At 39.4% G+C, this 18072-nt stretch overlaps 2 protein-coding genes across 3 annotated transcripts; both read left to right on the forward strand.

Annotated features, from left to right (window-relative positions):
- The first annotated feature begins 213 nt into the window (after positions 1-213).
- On the forward strand, positions 214-9707 carry LOC141907134 (uncharacterized). 2 transcript variants are annotated; one of them, XM_074796706.1, is made up of 9 exons: positions 214-461; positions 2403-2473; positions 2570-2695; positions 3428-3484; positions 4179-4487; positions 4822-5040; positions 5157-5306; positions 5389-5458; positions 5970-9707. In XM_074796706.1, exons 1-9 carry the CDS (start codon positions 419-421, stop codon positions 6902-6904), a joined length of 1980 nt encoding a protein of 659 aa, XP_074652807.1. In that variant the 5' UTR covers positions 214-418; the 3' UTR covers positions 6905-9707. The 2 variants fall into 2 exon arrangements, with proteins under 2 accessions (XP_074652807.1, XP_074652808.1); XM_074796707.1 differs by lacking the exon at positions 3428-3484.
- A 5287-nt stretch (positions 9708-14994) lies between these two features.
- On the forward strand, positions 14995-17843 carry LOC141907053 (sorbitol dehydrogenase-like). The gene is made up of 9 exons (XM_074796604.1): positions 14995-15057; positions 15171-15204; positions 15290-15454; positions 15577-15736; positions 16173-16291; positions 16377-16442; positions 16536-16711; positions 16798-16919; positions 17110-17843. Exons 1-9 carry the CDS (start codon positions 14995-14997, stop codon positions 17267-17269), a joined length of 1065 nt encoding a protein of 354 aa, XP_074652705.1. The 3' UTR covers positions 17270-17843.
- Positions 17844-18072: the final 229 nt, after the last annotated feature.

Genomic DNA, 18072 nt, shown 5'->3' on the forward strand with positions numbered 1-18072 from the left:
ACTCCGGACTAAAACGCGAAATTGTAGAGAGTACGGGCTCCCGCCGAATATCTCCGATGATTGCCGAATGTGCTTGGATTGATAATCTCCACTTGGCTATGGTTCTAAGCACAAGGTTAACTCATTCGGTACATTGGGAGACTAAAACACGAAAGTCTCGGAGAGTATGACTTTCCCGAACGTCTCCGACGATTGCCGAACATTTGAGTGGACGCGAACCTAATTCGGTGTGAATCACAAAGGGACCGCCGTCTCTCAACCTATTGCCGATAGACTATCGCCTTGATGTTGCGGATTACAGTGCGAGAACATCGTACAAATCATCAGGAAGCGATTACGCAACGACTGCATGGCGTTAACTAATTAATTTCCGCGAATCGGCGGAAAATAATTGATCGGATTTTATGCATTATTCAAAATGGCGTCGTCGAATCCGGCTACGTCCTCAAATGAAAAGACAGGTAATATAAATATAAAGGAATTTTTACATATTCATATAAATACCTTTGCATAATGTATGTTATAATGTTATAGACTATGTACTATGTCGTGATTTGTTTTGATAAGTGTTAATCTCTGCTGAATCAAGTTTTGCGAGGAAAGATTAACAATTTTAGTAGATTGGAAATTGAAGCATGCATATTGCAAATGCAATGGCCAATAATGCACCATCTCTTCCCGCCCATGACAAGGCGACACTAGACAGTGGCTGGTGTTAACTATTAGTTTACTCAAGCATGATTTAATTGTAAAAAAGAGCAATTGTTGTGCCGTGGCCCAATTGTGTTGTCTTGTAACTACCTGGTTGCCCTGAAAGTCATTTTCACTCTGCGGGCTGGCTAGAAATAAAAATGCATTCAGCTGCCTTTATTATGCTGCGCTACTGTCTACTGGACCTGTGGTTCTACGCTTCCCTATTCTGAAGTGTGAATTATCCTCGATGCATTGAACCTTTATTTCTCTTGTCATATACATTGCTATATTTTAATATTGGTAACTGTTTTGTTGGGGGTTTATTAAAAAAGTGAAAGTATGTAATTTCGTGCTAGCAATAGCTCTTACCTGTACTCTTTTGATTTTGGATTTCTTCTTTCTTTTTTCTTAAGTTCTTTCACTATTTAAACTACCACTCGCCCCTTCCACTTTTTTCATTGTTCCAAGTTCAATTGCAGTGAATTCCAATATAGTATCCTAACAACTATTGAACTTTAGTGATTTTAGTTTAAAAGATTTTCATTTAGTAATAATAGTACTATTAGTTAACATAAAGATTACGGCTAATTGCCAGAATAAGGTAATTAATGTTAATGATTCCTTTATAACCAAATAGTTGAAATCAATTGTAGTTTTTTCTAAACTTATTTATCAATAAAAAGGGGAATTGGTTCAATTTTTCTCGAAATCCGCTTATTTTTCCAGCGTTATTAGATGTTTCCCGGAACTGCTACTTATTTTATAAATGACGTTATAAAGTTCCAGTCCTGAATCATCAGCCGTGCTACTGCTGTATTTTATAGTTTTTTTATATTCGATGCAGACGTCGTCTATATATACTGACTGGTCTGTGTAACTGATATTTATTCATGAAGCTCGATTTGCTTGCAAATGAGCCAGCCTTATATAGACGGGCGTACATGCGCCGTGCATTATTGTTGAATGCAAATCAAGCCGCGCTTCGGCTATGAATAGTGTGCATATCATGAATACTGTATAATGGTGTGGTTGTTTAGTAGTGGCTCGAGACGAGATCCATTCGAACGCGAATCGATAATTCCTGGCGACTTGGCAGGTGGTGACACCGTTGCCGCAGTCTCCGCAGCGTTTCTGACTTTTTTTAAACCAATGAATCAGACAAAAACATCGTTTCGAACTAGCAGGTTTGATCGCCATTTATTATGTCGCGTATGCACGATTTGGCAGATGTGCAGTATTTAAAACAGGCTGCGCAAAAACGGGATGTCATTTCCAACCGCAAGCTTAATGATAAAAAAAATGAAGAAAGCCGTCAATTCCCACTGAGAAATAAAGCTTCAATATTGTAGGATTAGTATCAAATAGGAAGGTTGTATAGCCTTTCTATTTCAATCTATCAATTGAAATTCCATCTAATCTTTGAACGAAGTTGAAGAAATTACTTTGTGCTGTTTCAAAAATTGTAATGATTAATTTGTAAAAAAAATTTCCATAGTAAGCGATAGTGTTAATTAGTGTCACTCTGAGAGTGACACTAATTTACACTATCGTTTTCAGAGTCCGCCTATACTGTTGTTTCTACACAGACTTATGATGAAGCTAATATTAGTAGTGAAGGCATGTGCGTCTAATAAACACGTTAACCTAATAAAGTACTATCCATCGTCTCAATGTATTCATAGTAAACTAATAAGTTGATCGTATTTCAGGGATTGGTAATCAGGCTGCTATCGTTTCCAGTAAAAATCAACCACAAGCGCAATTTATTCCTTTAAATCTTGTAAGTAAAAAAATCAATGTCACCTAATGGTTGTATTTGACTTATATCTCTATAGAGAATGGAGTTAATTGACGATTTTATTTTCTTTTTGAACAGGTGGCCCAAGCACCCGGAGTTGGTACGGCCCAAACAACTTTAGCCCAGCCGGCTTTCGCGCAACCGCAGGTTCTGTTCACCGGAATACAACCGGGTCTGATCGTTCAAAATCAGTTCGGTCAACAGGTAAATATCACTTCATCATGGCAGACGTTAAAAAAATTACCGCTTTCCAAGCATTAGTAAAGCAGGTCTCCAGGAGTGGTCAAATAGTGGTCTAGGAATATTCTACTATTTTCTATCGTTTTCGGTGCCTCAATCTACTATGCAAACAATAACATTTCCGATTCTGGAGTGGTTTACACCCTAACGAATATAACTAACGTCACGTATGATTATTATCAAAATCACGATATTTCATGGAAGTTTAGTTTTATGAATTCGTATCTCGTTATCCGAAGAATTTACGCATTTTGGAACTCGATCAAAATGTGAATTGAAGATTCGAGAATTAAAAGATTTGGTGTCATTGAACGCAAGACTAGTCTTTCATGAACTGCTCTCTTAGTAACATTGATTAGATTTACGAGCACGTGTACACTGAATAATGGAACAATAGGCTACAATTGAATCCATTGCTTCAATCGCTATCTGAACCTAAATAAGAGGAGTAATCCATGAAAATGTATTTTTTTTCGAGTTTATTTGTCATGCGAATTGATTTCGTCTTGAATATTGTATAAGCATGAGCATGCTGCCAATTGAGTCTTATGATCATTTTTTTCAATCGAGTATTTCGAATGTATCTCGATTCATTTTTAATCGTTTAAAAAAAGAAAGAAGGATATCGCTGCATTGTTAAATGTATTGAAACTTACTAAATGCACGACACTTATTGCACACGTTTGATAATAAAAGGTTGCTGGCTACAGCGTCCCGTACAAGCAACAGTCGCCTGGCATTGATAATAATACCGTGAGTCGTCTCTAAACCTATATTCGTTTACGTTAGCTTTACTTTCTTTCATCAACTTTATCGGGTTCATCTCGCGTCCCTCTGAAGGGTTCATATATTTCTAAACCGATGTTTCGTGAATTCTGAGACGTCGGTTTAGAACGTTGATGATATTGTTTTAATCAATCTCAGTCACTTCTCTATTATCCTCATTATACTATGCTATGCACTCGGGTAAAAGCGCACTGGGGACACTGATTGTGTGGAGCCGGTTAAGGATTCAGTTACCTGTCATTTTGTTTGAAATGAATTTTGAAGAAAGCTTTGCCTGTAAGCACCGAAATGTTGGGTCAGAAAATTAAAATATTTTACGTCATGTTTTTTTTTTCCTTACCGTAATTTAAATTCAATATTGCCATTTATTCTTTTGATAATCCTTCTTTAAAATTGCATTAAATCAAGGAAAGGTGAAGGGTTTATGTTTTCTCTAGACCGCTTTCATTTATGAATACTATGCTTTTTACGTCACTAATCGCTTATATTTATGCTACACGTGTGCCCTGCTGTGTCTTGGGGAGTTTGAATAACTGGGCATGTCATCATTTTGACTCTATTGGGAAAGGAAATACTGATTCATTCTTAAGATTAGTATCCATTGAACCACTGAGCTGTTTTGTAAGTTTAAGGTAACAAATTTTTTTGCATCGAATTACAGGTGTCATTGGCAGGTTTGCAACTGACGGCACAGGATCTTCAACATATAACGCAACAATTGCAGCAGCAACAACTTCAGTTGCAACTGCAACAGTTCCAGCAACAACAACAGCAGCAGCAACAACCGATATTGCAGCAGCAGCAGCAACAACAAACAACGGCCGCTCAGTCTCAACAACAGCAACAACAACATGTTATTACAACTGGTCAACAATCTACGACAACATCTACTACTGTTCAACAACCTCATCAGCAGTTATTGATGGTATCAGCTCCTACACAGCAACCTATAGCTCCTGCTCCTACACCAGTGAGTACAGTCAACCACCGATATACCGCCCACATCGGTGCAGAACAATTTTGGCGGTATAGAGAGTATGACGCCATATTGGGGGTGTTTTATTATGTATTTGTATAGAGATGTACATTGCGAAAACCTGGCGGTAGGCAGGGGTGGCAGTTTATGGGAGGGTGGTATATCGGGGGTTCACTGTATGTCCAAACTGGACGCATCTTCCCTTGACAGGGATTTAAACCTAATGGCATTATAAAAGCGCTGCTAGCTAATCGCATGATATCTTGCAGAAGTTGGTGTTTCTTTTTCCTGCTCGGACAAATCTTCATGATCAAATTGTTTTTTACAGGTCAGTCAGCAGGGAATGACTGTAGCACCAGCTGGCAGTACGTTACAGCAGCAGTCACTAGCATCTAACGTACAAACCGGGGTACAACAAGGTCTGGTCGGCCAGTCACCTGTAGCAACCATTCAGCCACAGTTCGTATTGGTGAATTCTTCCGGCCAGTTACAAAACGTTGCAAACAGCGTTCAGCTGCAGCAGCCTCAACTTCTCATCCAAAATCAGGTAAATATTTCCATTTTACCTTGTAGTTTACCGTAAGGCATACCGTAATCAGATTTGTTCAATCAACCAAATGTAAGTGTAGGCTGTTCATTTCAATGTGTTTTTGTTTGAATTAGGCTCAGTTGTTGCAGAATTTAGCCCAGCCACAGCAAGCACAGACAATAGCAGCTCCTACATTGAACACGCAGCAGTCTATTAGCAGTGTAACACCGGCTATCACTTCACAACAGATAAATACATCGCAGTCACCTCTTCAGTTACCTCCCGTAAGTCACTCGAATTTTCTCTTGTTTGTCACGTTCATGTACCTTCGTCTCCTGAAGACCTGTACCTAATTTACGATTGCAGGAAGAGAATATCGACCTCGAAGAGTTGGAACAATTTGCGAAAACTTTCAAGCGCCGCAGAATTGAATTAGGTGAGTTACGCGCCGAGCATACGGCCCACTGGAACTTAGTTTAAACGTCCCTGAAGTGGTTGAGACATGAAATAGCTAAATTGTAGATCATGGGACACTGCTGGTGACAGGTCACATTGTAAGAAAACTGAACTGTTAACAATTGATATTATAAGACTGGCCCTTTGTTTCTTGTCATCATGGCAACTGAGCACTGTTTTGCCAAGGCAACAGTTTTTAGCTGTTTCTCACAATGATCCATATTGTGAAAATGTTAATGGGAAAAATCCAGGTTTAAATGAAAAAAAATGTGAAAAACTATAATGAAAATTTTACTGAAATGATGATAGTAGTCGAATAAGACAATCCGTGAAAATTGATTGAAATAAAACCACAACTTTTCGACTATTGACTAACAGCCATCATAAGTTGGAATGACCAGAAACATAAGAAACAAAACATGATAACTCACAGGGGGTAAAAAACAGTTCAGCTATGTGTCGCAACTTGACAGTTATGTTGATAATTTCAGGTTTCACTCAAGGTGACGTGGGTCTCGCGATGGGTCGTCTCTATCACAATGACTTCAGTCAAACGACGATCAGTCGATTCGAGGCGTTGAATCTCAGCTTCAAAAACATGTGCAAACTCAAACCATTACTTCATAAATGGCTCGAGGACGCCGACACGATGAGTCAGAATCCAGCTGACACGATGATCGGATCGTCAGCCGCTGGCACCGGACTCGGATCCGACGCAATCGGCCGGCGGCGGAAAAAACGCACGAGCATCGACGCGACGATACGCGTCGCGCTGGAGAAAGCGTTCCAACAGAACTCGAAACCGACGTCGGAGGAGATCACGATGATCGCCGACGGTATTCACATGGAGAAAGAGGTCGTGCGCGTGTGGTTCTGCAACCGGCGTCAGAAACAAAAACGTATCAATCCGCCGGCGTCGTTGGCGTCCGATATCACGAACGTGATGCGTTTGATGTCACCGATCAGCGAGCAGCAGTCCGGTAACGACGTCGTTACGACGGCTAACACGACTACTGCCGCACTGCAGTCATCGTTAGCGACCGTAACGAATGCGTTATCGTTAGGTATGCCGCTGTTAACGACAGCGGCGGCCGTATCGGGCACTGATGCCTTGCGAACGGTCGTTCAAACTTCGGCGGCCATCTCGCCGGAGAATCTATCGATGGCGGCTGCGACTCCCAGTGCGTCGATGGCGCAGCAGCTGTCGATGGCGGCCGCGGCAGCAGCAGCCGCTGCGTCGAATCAGCAACAGGCTTCGTTGGATTCGTACCACGCGAACCCGCATTTAGCGTTGAACATGATGGCGGCGTCGACCGGAGACGCGGTTGAGACGAACTCGTCGCATCCCAGTCAGAGCTCGACTCCTCACAGTATGCCCGGTACGCCGACTTACAATGTACAGGAACTTCAAGATCATGCCGGATAAACCGAGGAGCGTTTATTCGGTAAACCGGGTTGCTTTCATTTTAACGCATATTTCCATGCAGTATATTGTAAGTCGGATTGAAAATGTTTTCCACCGATGGTAACCACTGAACTAATGAGTGTGCTGTTAGTTACACTGTGCTGGTTGAGGCAGATTTCGATTGAATGTATGCTGGTTTAAGAATGTCAATGCTAGATTTCAAACTCTATTCCGCTTACTTCTACCTGGCTTATGCTATTCCGGTATAGGTAGAGCATATATTCTAGCCGGAAGTGTAGCCCAAAATTGGTCGACACCAATCTAGACCTGCCTTAGATTTAGAACCAATCTTGGCCTGAGCTCTTCTATAGAATGTCTATAGCCCGCCTAACAAGGCGAGAGCAGTCTTGAGACTTCTCGCGACCGGGTCCTGGAGATAACCAGATCATTGTGAACACTTTTTCTTTCAAGACAAATGAAAACGTAATTCTTTCATTTGTGAAAAAAAGCAAACCATGTAATATCCGATTTATAAAAAGGAACAAGAGTAGAAAATCATGCAAAGTAATATGAGATGAATCTGGGCTAGTTTAATAAGAGCATTTTATACCAGGGTTGCATTTGATTTGATTGGAATTAAATTGTTTTTATATATCGCGTATTGGTAAAATTGATTCGCAGTCTTGAGTTAATGTTATTCCACGGACGTTCATCAAGTATTAAAAAGCCAGCGCTTGTTTATAGTTTTGTAGAGTAATGTAAATGAATTTTGAATTGTATGTGTATATTTCTATCAGGGTATGATTACTGTTGAAATGTGCTAGCGCAGCCTGCAACCAACCCCCCCTTACCTTAAATTGTCCCTACAACATTGTCCAGATGTCCAGCTATTTGAAAGCTTGGTCATGGAATTGCTTTTACGTCTTATTTTTGAATTTTAAATCCACTTCTGAGGGGGTCAGTCCAGGCTGTTGATTGATTTATTCCTGCATGGTCTAATCCAGCCATATATTTTGTTTGTGCTTTAAGACGCTATATACGTTTTGTTATGCGTGTCAAATTCACTCCTCATCAGAAACTGGTAATCATTCTCTATATGTGTGCATCTTACTCAGTATTTTCTCATCCCCAATCATGCATTCATTGTATTGTGCAATCGATAGGGGTATACACTGAACTTTTACCTATAATAACATGTCTATTACGATAGTTAGATTTATCGTCGTAATCTTTATCCAGTGAATGCATTTACCATTGAAGGCGTAGAGCGAATCTATCCGCCATGACTCGTGTTTGACGCGTAGTGTAACTTTGTTCACATTCCTGATGAGTGTCCTGTTCTTATTCATTGATTCAATTTCATTCACCAAAAAATGTGAAACGTGAGTCGCGTGTGAGCGTGCTTTGTTCTCGGCGCGGGCCAGATTTGACTCGAGACTGGTCCAGACCAGTTTGACCCGGTCAAATCGTCTCAATTGTGTGATTGCGGTTAATTTTTACTCGTCATTAGTTAGTTGGTCATTGATTCTGTTTTCTATGTACAATATGCATGATGCAGTTCAAGTCCTCCTGATGCCAATTATAAAAAAAATGAAACATGGTACTGGTATTTCAGATGAATATCCTGTCATGTATGTGTTGGCAATTGTGTGCACTGAATGGTGTTATGATATCCAACCGCGCTTAAACCGTATCGAAGATGCTTGTAAATTTTTTGTGTTGTTCGTCATTAATTTGTAAAGGAAATAAAAGCAAAAATTCTGTGCTGTGCAATGAAATTGCGGACTGATTCATCAAATAATCATTTAAGATACTTTTGTGCCATATAGCTGTGTGCGTTAAGGCCTGTCTATAGTGTGAATACAAGATTGTACCGTTTAATAAAAAGTGACATGAATTCGAGAAGGTTAAGATGAAGGAAAAAAGAATGAAAATCAGACCAATCGCACAGCATTGTAACTGTCTCAAAAACATATCAAATTCCACTAAAACAGTTTCCATAACAAGTATTTTGTATGAGATTTGTGAAAGTGAGTTATTTTCTTACATGTCGGGGGTTGATTTGAACCAACTGTGATGCAGCGATGATGTAGAGTCATCAAGCCATTTTAAATCATGTTAATGTCATGATGAATTCAGTTTCTTTTAACCTAGATATAGGCTTTTTCCTCAAGCATAAATAGCAGGGGCGAGTTTGAAGTGAAAAATCTATGTAAAAAAAAAGAAATGTGAAATTTTATATAATTATGATTGCAGAAAATTTTGATCTTTACCGTGAGAAAAGTATACTCGAATTTAATTGTAGAAGAAATTGGAGCGCTGAAATCCATTGCCACTAGCGAACCTTGCAGAATCCTCGCTTGCCACAGTAGCAGCGTTGCCAGTATCCCATTCTATTATAAGCTTATGTTATCTAATTGATTCATTAATTGTCTGATTGTAATAATGCTTGATTTATGGACTATGCACTATACAATGTGTGATTGAAATTAAAATCAGTCTTCCACAGTCTCATATTATTCAGTTGGGACGTCTGCCCCCGAATTAGAGCATCCTGGCTATTTGATTAGTTTGTTACTGCTTCTATGATGATATATCGAACATTCATTGATTATTTTCTATGGTATGGTATGAAAAATAAATATTTTTTATTTATAGAAAATCTACTTCTGTCGAGTACATGGTTTTATGTCGCTTTCTTACTTTCTTGGTTATCTCAGTAGATTCGTATGTGGATTACATGGAGAATTCATTTATCATACTATAACTGACGGAGGTTGCCTAAATGCCGGCATCAAATTTGGCATACATGTCGCACTTTTTCATTTTTCTGAGAGTTAGTATTTTGTACCTCAGTGACGCCGCTGCATAGTCAGCGATTTTGAATTCTACCCATTTATTTGCATGCGTATTTGCTAATAGTCTTAGTAGTTAATCAAAACATGTTATTTGCTTTCATTGTTGTACTATCACGACTCATTATGCTGGAATTGAATTTTGAAGAAATTTAGGCCACTTTCAATGTTTTACAAAACATCGGTTAAAGTGAATTCTTAACAATGTTGCATAGCACACTAGAAGTTGAACACAATGGAATAATTTCTACATTCAATACAGCTTTTAACTGTACTGCATCACACAGTGATTCATTGGCGCTGCCAAATATTCACTCGTGATAACGCCAATATGTGCGCCAAACGTTAAATGAGATTTTCATCTGTGATTCTATTTTCTATATTGAGATGTTGGTGATCATCATCGATCCAAATTGCATAGTTTTTCGTAGTCCGGCCCGCAGCAATTGTTGTCAGGTTATGATTGTCTAGTGCTGCCGCTATAAATTACATAAGCGGTGCACATATGAACTAACTTGATGCTACAATATTCTTACTGTGGCGTGCGACTAATATGTTAGTTCGCGTATTCGCCGTCAACGATATGTACCTGTTCTTGTTCTTGTTCTAGTAGTTCCGGCCTATATGATGTCACCATCAGACCAACCAATGAGTTTGTACGTAATAACACTCATTGTAGTAAGGGGTAGTAGTAACTAAGGGGAATCTTAAGAGAGGATACCCGATAACTATAGGGTTCCCATAATAAAATAGAGTTGATTAAAGTATATAACATTAAGAGGTTTAAAATCTAGCCAGTAGCGTTTTCACTCTCATATCAATCGGCACGGGTATAGAAATACCTCAGCATCATGGTCTTGAAGACTTAGTGATCTGGTTTTGTGGAGTTGGTACACCACCTGTCTTGTAATCTTTTCGACCAGGGGACATCTATCAATATCCAGATACGCATGTGGAGTCAGTATGAGTCTGGCACTTTCAGATTTCAACCGTTGATCGGGCATTTTGATTCATTTTTAATCCTGTCCAGATAGGGTCGGCGCTTGGATTGAAGGGCCAAGCAAACCACCAGGAAGTGATTTAGGGTCTTGGGTTCAGTGTAGCATAAAGGGCATTTTTCTTTGCGATTTTTTCCCGCATATTTCAGACCGGATATAAGGGACCAGGAGCCGGACCTTGATAGTCGCTCGTTTTCCATCTCACCTTGACACTAGCAGAATCTCCAGTCAGGACTTCCAGAATCGGTGGAAGATCATATTTATCAAGGATCATGGCTTCCTGATTTGTCCATGTTTTTGCAGCAGACGTTTTGGCTGCATACTGTCTGGTGATAATTTGATACTCTATTGACGCCGGGTTACGGGCTACAGAGCCAAGGAATGTCAGCATCTTGATGTGAATTTGGGCAGTAATTGGTACCACACCGGCAAGCAGGTAAACAGCAACAGTAGCCGTACTATCAGGCAGATACTGGATGCTGCGTAGAGCCTTCCTATAGTAAACTTCCAACAATTCATTTTCTCTTTCTGTTATTATCATGGCTTCCAGTCCATATGTTAGCACGGACTACATATACTTCCAGTAATTTCAGGGCTACTTCCGGTCCAACTCCATTTAGTCCATGCATACCAGCACCCATCAGTGCATACGAAGTGAGTCGTGCTTTTTTTATCCTATCCTCTATTGTTGCTTCTGCTTTATTATCACATGTCCTTTCAAGCCCGAGATACTTTTCTTGAGTTGTTTGTGAAACTACGGTATTAATTTAATAACATGCACTCCTAACTCAAGGTTACCATTTTTTGGTTCATCACCGTGACTTTTGTCTTCGTTTCACTAACCGCTGTCTATTTGCATCATTCACGGCAATTCCTATGAGGGTCTTCGATCCGAGTGTTGGTTTCGCCAGTATCGCCGTATCATCCATCTTCACCCGTCAAGGGATTCGAACCCACTACGCTAAAGCTGTTCGCCGAACCCCTTGACCTCACGAGTCGCTGGAGTCGTTACTAGCCGACCAGAATCCGGTCGTACCAATCACAGCGCTTGTAACAAACGACTTCACGCTTCTATTGGTTTTCCCGTTAAATGGACCAATCAACGAACGTTTTACTGAACAAGGAAGTATTTCGCAAATCGAGGCCAGGGGGCTGGTGGAAGCGAGTTCGGGTGTGATACCGGACCCCTGGCAAGCGAGGATGCGTATCATCCGCTACAGTAGGAGCTCCCGTATCAATGGTGCCAATTCTGTAAGAGTCAGGATGCGTGCCAATTGAACGTATCATGATGTCTGATTTTGCCTTGAAGCATATCGTGCTAGTAATGCCACCCTGCCGTATTCCTTGTGCCTCAGATATGGATCTTGAAAGGATGGACCCATATTTTTGACTCTGGTTCTAACATCACTGTACATATCTTGGTACATAAGCCATAGTTTACCCTGTATTCCACTGTTATGGAGGGCAACTAACATGCTGTCATGGTCAACCGTGTCGAAGGCCTTTTGTGTATCCATGAAAATGACGTCCAGCGCCTGTTTAATATCATTTGCATCCGCAATAGTCTCTGTGTTGATGAGGGCTCCATGCGATGGAGACTTATTTGCGGTGAAACCAAACTGCAGATTACATGGTTAGGGACCAATATTTCATCAGAAAGCCTTGCAATTTCATTTTCTATAACTTTCCCAATAGTAGAAGAGACAGTTATTCTCCTTTTGTTGTCCGGGTTATCTGGAGTCTTGCCTGGCTTTTGAACAGGTGTTATGACGCCTTGCTTGAACTGTTGTGGCAACTCGCCTCGCTCGAACACTCTTTCAGCTATAATCAGGAGTAGATCAGTTGCACATTTGGTGCATTTTTCAGGTGCTCTGCTGATAGACCATACTCATCTGCTGCCGCATCATTTTTCATAGACTTGATATGCTTCAACATCCAAGCTGGGTCCCATATAGGGGCCTTTTGCGGCTTTACACATTTTTCAATTAAGAGCTTTTGGATTATCATAGACTTTTTATAGTTCTCATCGAAAAATTCATCAGGCTTTGGTGTGGCCAACTCTTCAAAGTAGGAGGCCCAACATTCTACCTCAGGGTCGTTATCACTTGAAAATCTTACATTTTGATTACTGAGACCTGGTTTACGCTGCTTTACAATAAGTTTGTAGAACAATTGCTTATCATTTGTACAAGCTGTCAGGATATCATCATATTGGTTTTGTCTTTTCTCATAGGCAAGTTTCCGCTGAGCTGATCTTAGTTCGGCTCTTGCACGACGTTTCTCTAGGAACAGAGTATGATTTTCCATATCTTCCTTTCTAGCATGCGTCAATTTACTCCGCTTCATCAGGGGTCGTAGTGTATGGCTATTCCAAGGGCGCTTCCTCTTTATTTTGCTCCGCACTCGAGGTTTTCCTCCTGCTTCCATTGCCGAGCTTACCAGGATCTGGCAAATATGACTAACTAGAATCTGAGTATGAGTTTCCTCTACGGCTTGCTGGGATAGCATGATATCCACCTTTTCTTTTATTTTTTTCTTATATTTATCAATGTTTACCTTCTTCCAGTTACATCTCGGGGTATAGCATATTGTTCCACCACATCCCTCCTCCGTGTATAATCATTATTCTGCATCCTATGTTCAACATAGATTGTCACCGGGTCATGAGGACCAGTATTTAGGGGGTTCCTTCTATCCAGGGTAGCTTTCACGGCTATATCATTGTCACCACTTCTCATCAGGAACATGTCAATAGTTGAGGTTATACTTCCCACAAAGTGATGGTACGTACATTGGTCCGATGCCATCATAAAAGGGGACAATTATGCCCATTTTAACAACAGCTTTCCGTAGCTTTGTGTCATTACTAGTTGGTTTCGCTCGTTCCAAACTAAAATTTATATCGCCTCCCCATAATATTCTCGTTTCGGCATATTTTTGAAACAACTCGTGTACCTCATCTAGTACCTCATCATATGAAGCCTGGGTGTCCCTAGTACCTTCCGTCGGCATATATGTGTTGATGACAGTGATATCATTTTTACTTCCACTGATCCGTACTCTGCAGCTACTCTTGTACTGCCATCCACCAGTGGCGTTTCGCAGATCACTCCTCCATATTATGGCTACACCCGCTCGCTGTCTCTGGTTCTGCAGTTAGATTAGTTAGTTACCTAATCGTTGGTGGTAAGCTTTTATAATCGGATGGGCTTATACCAACGTTAGGGATGACAAGGGCCAAAACACGGTTGAAAAAAGTAACACTTCAAAAATATACTTTCTATCCACTTCAGTCCACAATTAATGGCTTATTTCACAAACTTACACAGGTACCTTTCGAAATAATCCAATTTTATGCATGTTTCGAGTGATTAATCAACATTATTTTGAGAAATTAATTAATTTCTCCACAAATTTCGCCATTGGCCGCCATTTCTCTGTATTGCACATGTGGCATGATAAGACAAGGGGACCTACAAGGATTTATATAAAACTTTCAAGACGAAACGACAATTTTTATTTTTGATGGTTTTCCAACCTATATTTCAAATCTTCGTGTTTTCCTTAATTAATATTTAAATAATAAATTCTGGTAAAAGAAAAATGTGAATAAGTGTTGATTTCTTAATATTTTTCAATTTCGTCGTTTCGCTTTGTTAGTTTGTGCTGTTGTCCTTGCCTCAGTCCACAGGTGCCAGCACCTCCAGTAATTTTTAAAATGGCAGCTGTTGACTCTACGGAAATTTACACTCACTTTACGGCCGATTTGCACATGGATTAAGATCGTCAGGTGAGGTGTTATAGGTATCAGACAAACTACGAATCTGTTGTGCGTCGATTACAACAAAAATTAGACGGATATCTTAAGAGACAATGAAATGCCAGGCAAATTACTCGTCAGTCAAATTGGCTGACGAAGATTTCATACAAAAATGACCTTCCCATTCCTGACTGTGGTTTGTGAAAATATCCGATTGTGAAACTAAACCACAGACAGGTTACTGACTACAGTTAGATGGGATTCGGTCATTATCATCATAACATTTTATCAGTACATCATATCCCGGGAGTAAGTGCGGTAAATTTCCTGTCTCGTAGCGGTGAAGCCAATGTTCTTGATAAGCATGACATCATTTTGTTTTAGTTGACCTTGGAGTAATCATTGAACGATTCAATGATTACTCCAAGAGTTGACCTAGCAGATAGACCAGTACAGTGGCAGCACTGGCGTACACGGTAGGTCATGTGACAAGACAAAATGGCAGCGCTCGGGGATGAAAACATAACTGTGATTTTGCAGGAAAAATTGAAAATAATTCTGGTATCTATTGATTTTACACTCTCTACAACACACTCTAATGAAAGAATAACATATTTCTTTGAGCAGCCACATTCAAGTAGGCTACTAAATCTTTCTTTTTCTGAATGTTTCAGGAAGACAAACCAATCCCAAAACCTGGAAATAATGGTAAGCCTTCGCAATAGTGTTAATGAATAATAAATGTGTTCAAATCAATTAGGATGTTGCTTTTATTTTTAATATCTATTTGCAGAAGTTCAAATTGAAATGCACAGTGTTGGTATTTGTGGATCGGATGTTCATTACTGGCAAAAAGGTTCAATCGGTGAATTCATATTAAAATCACCTATGCAACTGGGTCACGAGTCAAGTGGTGTCATCTCTGAAATCGGGGCTAATGTAAAGCACTTGAAAATCGGTAAGGTCAAAAATGGTTTGTAGAACACTGGATGATCTTTACCCCTTTAACTGCCCCCATTAATTCAGTTGTTATTTTACTATTCATCGCAATTGATTTATGGATTAATTCCTTTTTGAAAGGAGATAGAGTTGCCCTTGAACCTACTGTACCGTGTGGAAGTTGTAGTTTCTGTCGAATTGGGAGGTATAACCTGTGTCCCGATGTTGAGTGTCATTCCACTCCTCCCTGTGATGGTAGTTTAGCTCGATACATTGTGTATAGGGCTGACTATTGCTACAAGTAAGCTTTATTGAAAACATCACGATTTACAAATAGTTAACTCAGGGTGGCCACTGACCTGGTAATCTGGAGAAGTCAGTGAATTTTCTTTTCTTTAAAAAAAGTCAGGGAATAGTCAGAGATTTCTGTAGAAAAGCTAAAAGTCGGGAAAATTTGTTGAGATTGCTATGTCGTTCATAAAATCAGACAGTTTCCGTCTAATGTCTTACATATTTGACTGTGTTAATTACCGCGTAAATGGAATCTTAACAGATTGAGTCAGGGAAAACAATGTACACGTCAGGGAAATGTCAGGGAAATAGTGGCCACCCTTTAACTGTTTATAAAATGTAAAATACACAACTAGCAAAAATTTAGAAGTGACCATATATAGGTATTCTAAACTATGACAATGTGATATATTATTATACCAAATGTTGAGCTATTTTCATTTCAGGATTCCAGACAACATGAGTTTTGAAGAGGGTGCACTTTGTGAACCATTGTCAGTTGGAATTTATGCTTGTAGACGTGGTAATGTTGCATTAGGTCACAAAGTTCTCGTCACTGGAGCAGGTATATCTAAAATTCATATCTCTTCACTTTCCTGTTCAAATTAGATTTGACGATCTGCTGACTGTGTTGACTCGGTGATTTTCAGGTCCAATTGGTTTGGTCTCCATGCTGACGGCAAAAGCAATGGGAGCGAGTGAAGTCTGCATAACTGGTATTTGAATGGCCTTTTACAATCATTTTCCCAAAATCGTTTTGCTCAAATTAGCTGATGTACGTGATAAATATGTACTCTTTTCTATTTTAGACATATCTGCTGAACGTTTAGAGTTTGCAAAGAAGATTGGGGCTGATCACACACTTCTGATCGATACTAAAGATGTCGATGTTCTTTCTAAGAAAGTGCAGACAGCTTTTGGTGCCAAACCTGATGTGACGATTGAATGCTCAGGAGCCCAGTCTAGCGTAGAACTTGGCATATATGTTAGCATTAATTATATTATCATGTACCATGGCTTAATTAGCCCTTGTAGAAATTAGGAGAGTTTGAGTTTTTTTTTTTTTTTCAGTCAACTGTGAATGGTGGTTGTATTGTTTTGGTCGGTATGGGACCCGATAAAGTGACTATACCTCTGCTTTATGCAGCCTGTCATGAGATCGATATCAAAGGAACTTTCCGTTATTCAAACACGTAAGTCATCATTGACCATTGAAAAAATGTATTGTGTTAGTTCAAACTATTTTTTATTTCAAGCAATTAAGGTAATTCAATTTGATAGTTAAGTATTATATCGATGAGGGGCTTAATTAGCCCTTGCGTCAAATTGAAATGGTGTTGAATAACCAGTACTAATAAAAGGGTTTCTTTGCTTTTTTCAAAGTTGGCCAACAGCTATCAGAATGATATCATCAGGATCTGTTAATGTCAAACCTCTCGTTACACATCGCTTCCCGATTGAAGATGCACTCGTTGCATTTGAGACAGCGAGATCAGGGGCAGGCGGCGCTATTAAAGTCATTATTGACTGTTTTAAGAATTAAAACATTATTTCAACATGTACATTCCTCAACGTATACCAAACGTAATTCAAAAAATTGTATCGTGTCTAGCTGTTTGAAGCATAATTAAGTAAGGAACAATAAAAATGATGATGATATTTTAAAAATTCATAGATATGAATCAAAATCATAATATTCCGATCTTTGAGATACAGCAGAAAGCAGGTTTTGAATTAACAGTTTTATGAATTATTGTGAATAGTTTATTTATGTAAATATGATTCAAAAAATTGGTTTAACTCTGTATGAAAATTAGATGTGTCTTGCATTCCAGTTTTGCAAAAAAAAGAAATCAAAAGAAATACATTTCTTGCTACTACATGTAAAAAATCTAATGTACTTTTGGCGGGTTAAGGACCAAATACTTTTTACATAAAATACACATATCTTATCATCGTTTGCCGCAAGACCTTTGATAAAGTGATCAAATTTTATTTCGGGGAATATTTTCTTGACACTCTAAAACAAGATGATATGAATGTAATCATATGGTGCTAGTTTATTTTCCGATGGGGTTTCTAATGTTGCTCGAATATTTATATTTATTTAGAAATAGATGCATGGTTTAAAACAAATTAAGGTTTCTTATTTGAGAGCCCTTTGTGGGATTAGTTATCGGTAAATTTTTTTCGCGTGGATCAGGATCACAATCGACGGCGAAGAGTTTTTACGTGACTTCTTTATTTGAAATCGTCATCTGTGTGTGCACTCAGCAGGCGACCAGTCGGCTACGGAAAGCTGGGGTCCAAAATAACTACCTATAAAATACTTTTTACTTATAGGTT

The sequence above is a fragment of the Tubulanus polymorphus genome, chromosome 6, assembly GCF_964204645.1.
Source record: "Tubulanus polymorphus chromosome 6, tnTubPoly1.2, whole genome shotgun sequence".
Lineage (NCBI taxonomy): Eukaryota > Metazoa > Nemertea > Palaeonemertea > Tubulaniformes > Tubulanidae > Tubulanus > Tubulanus polymorphus.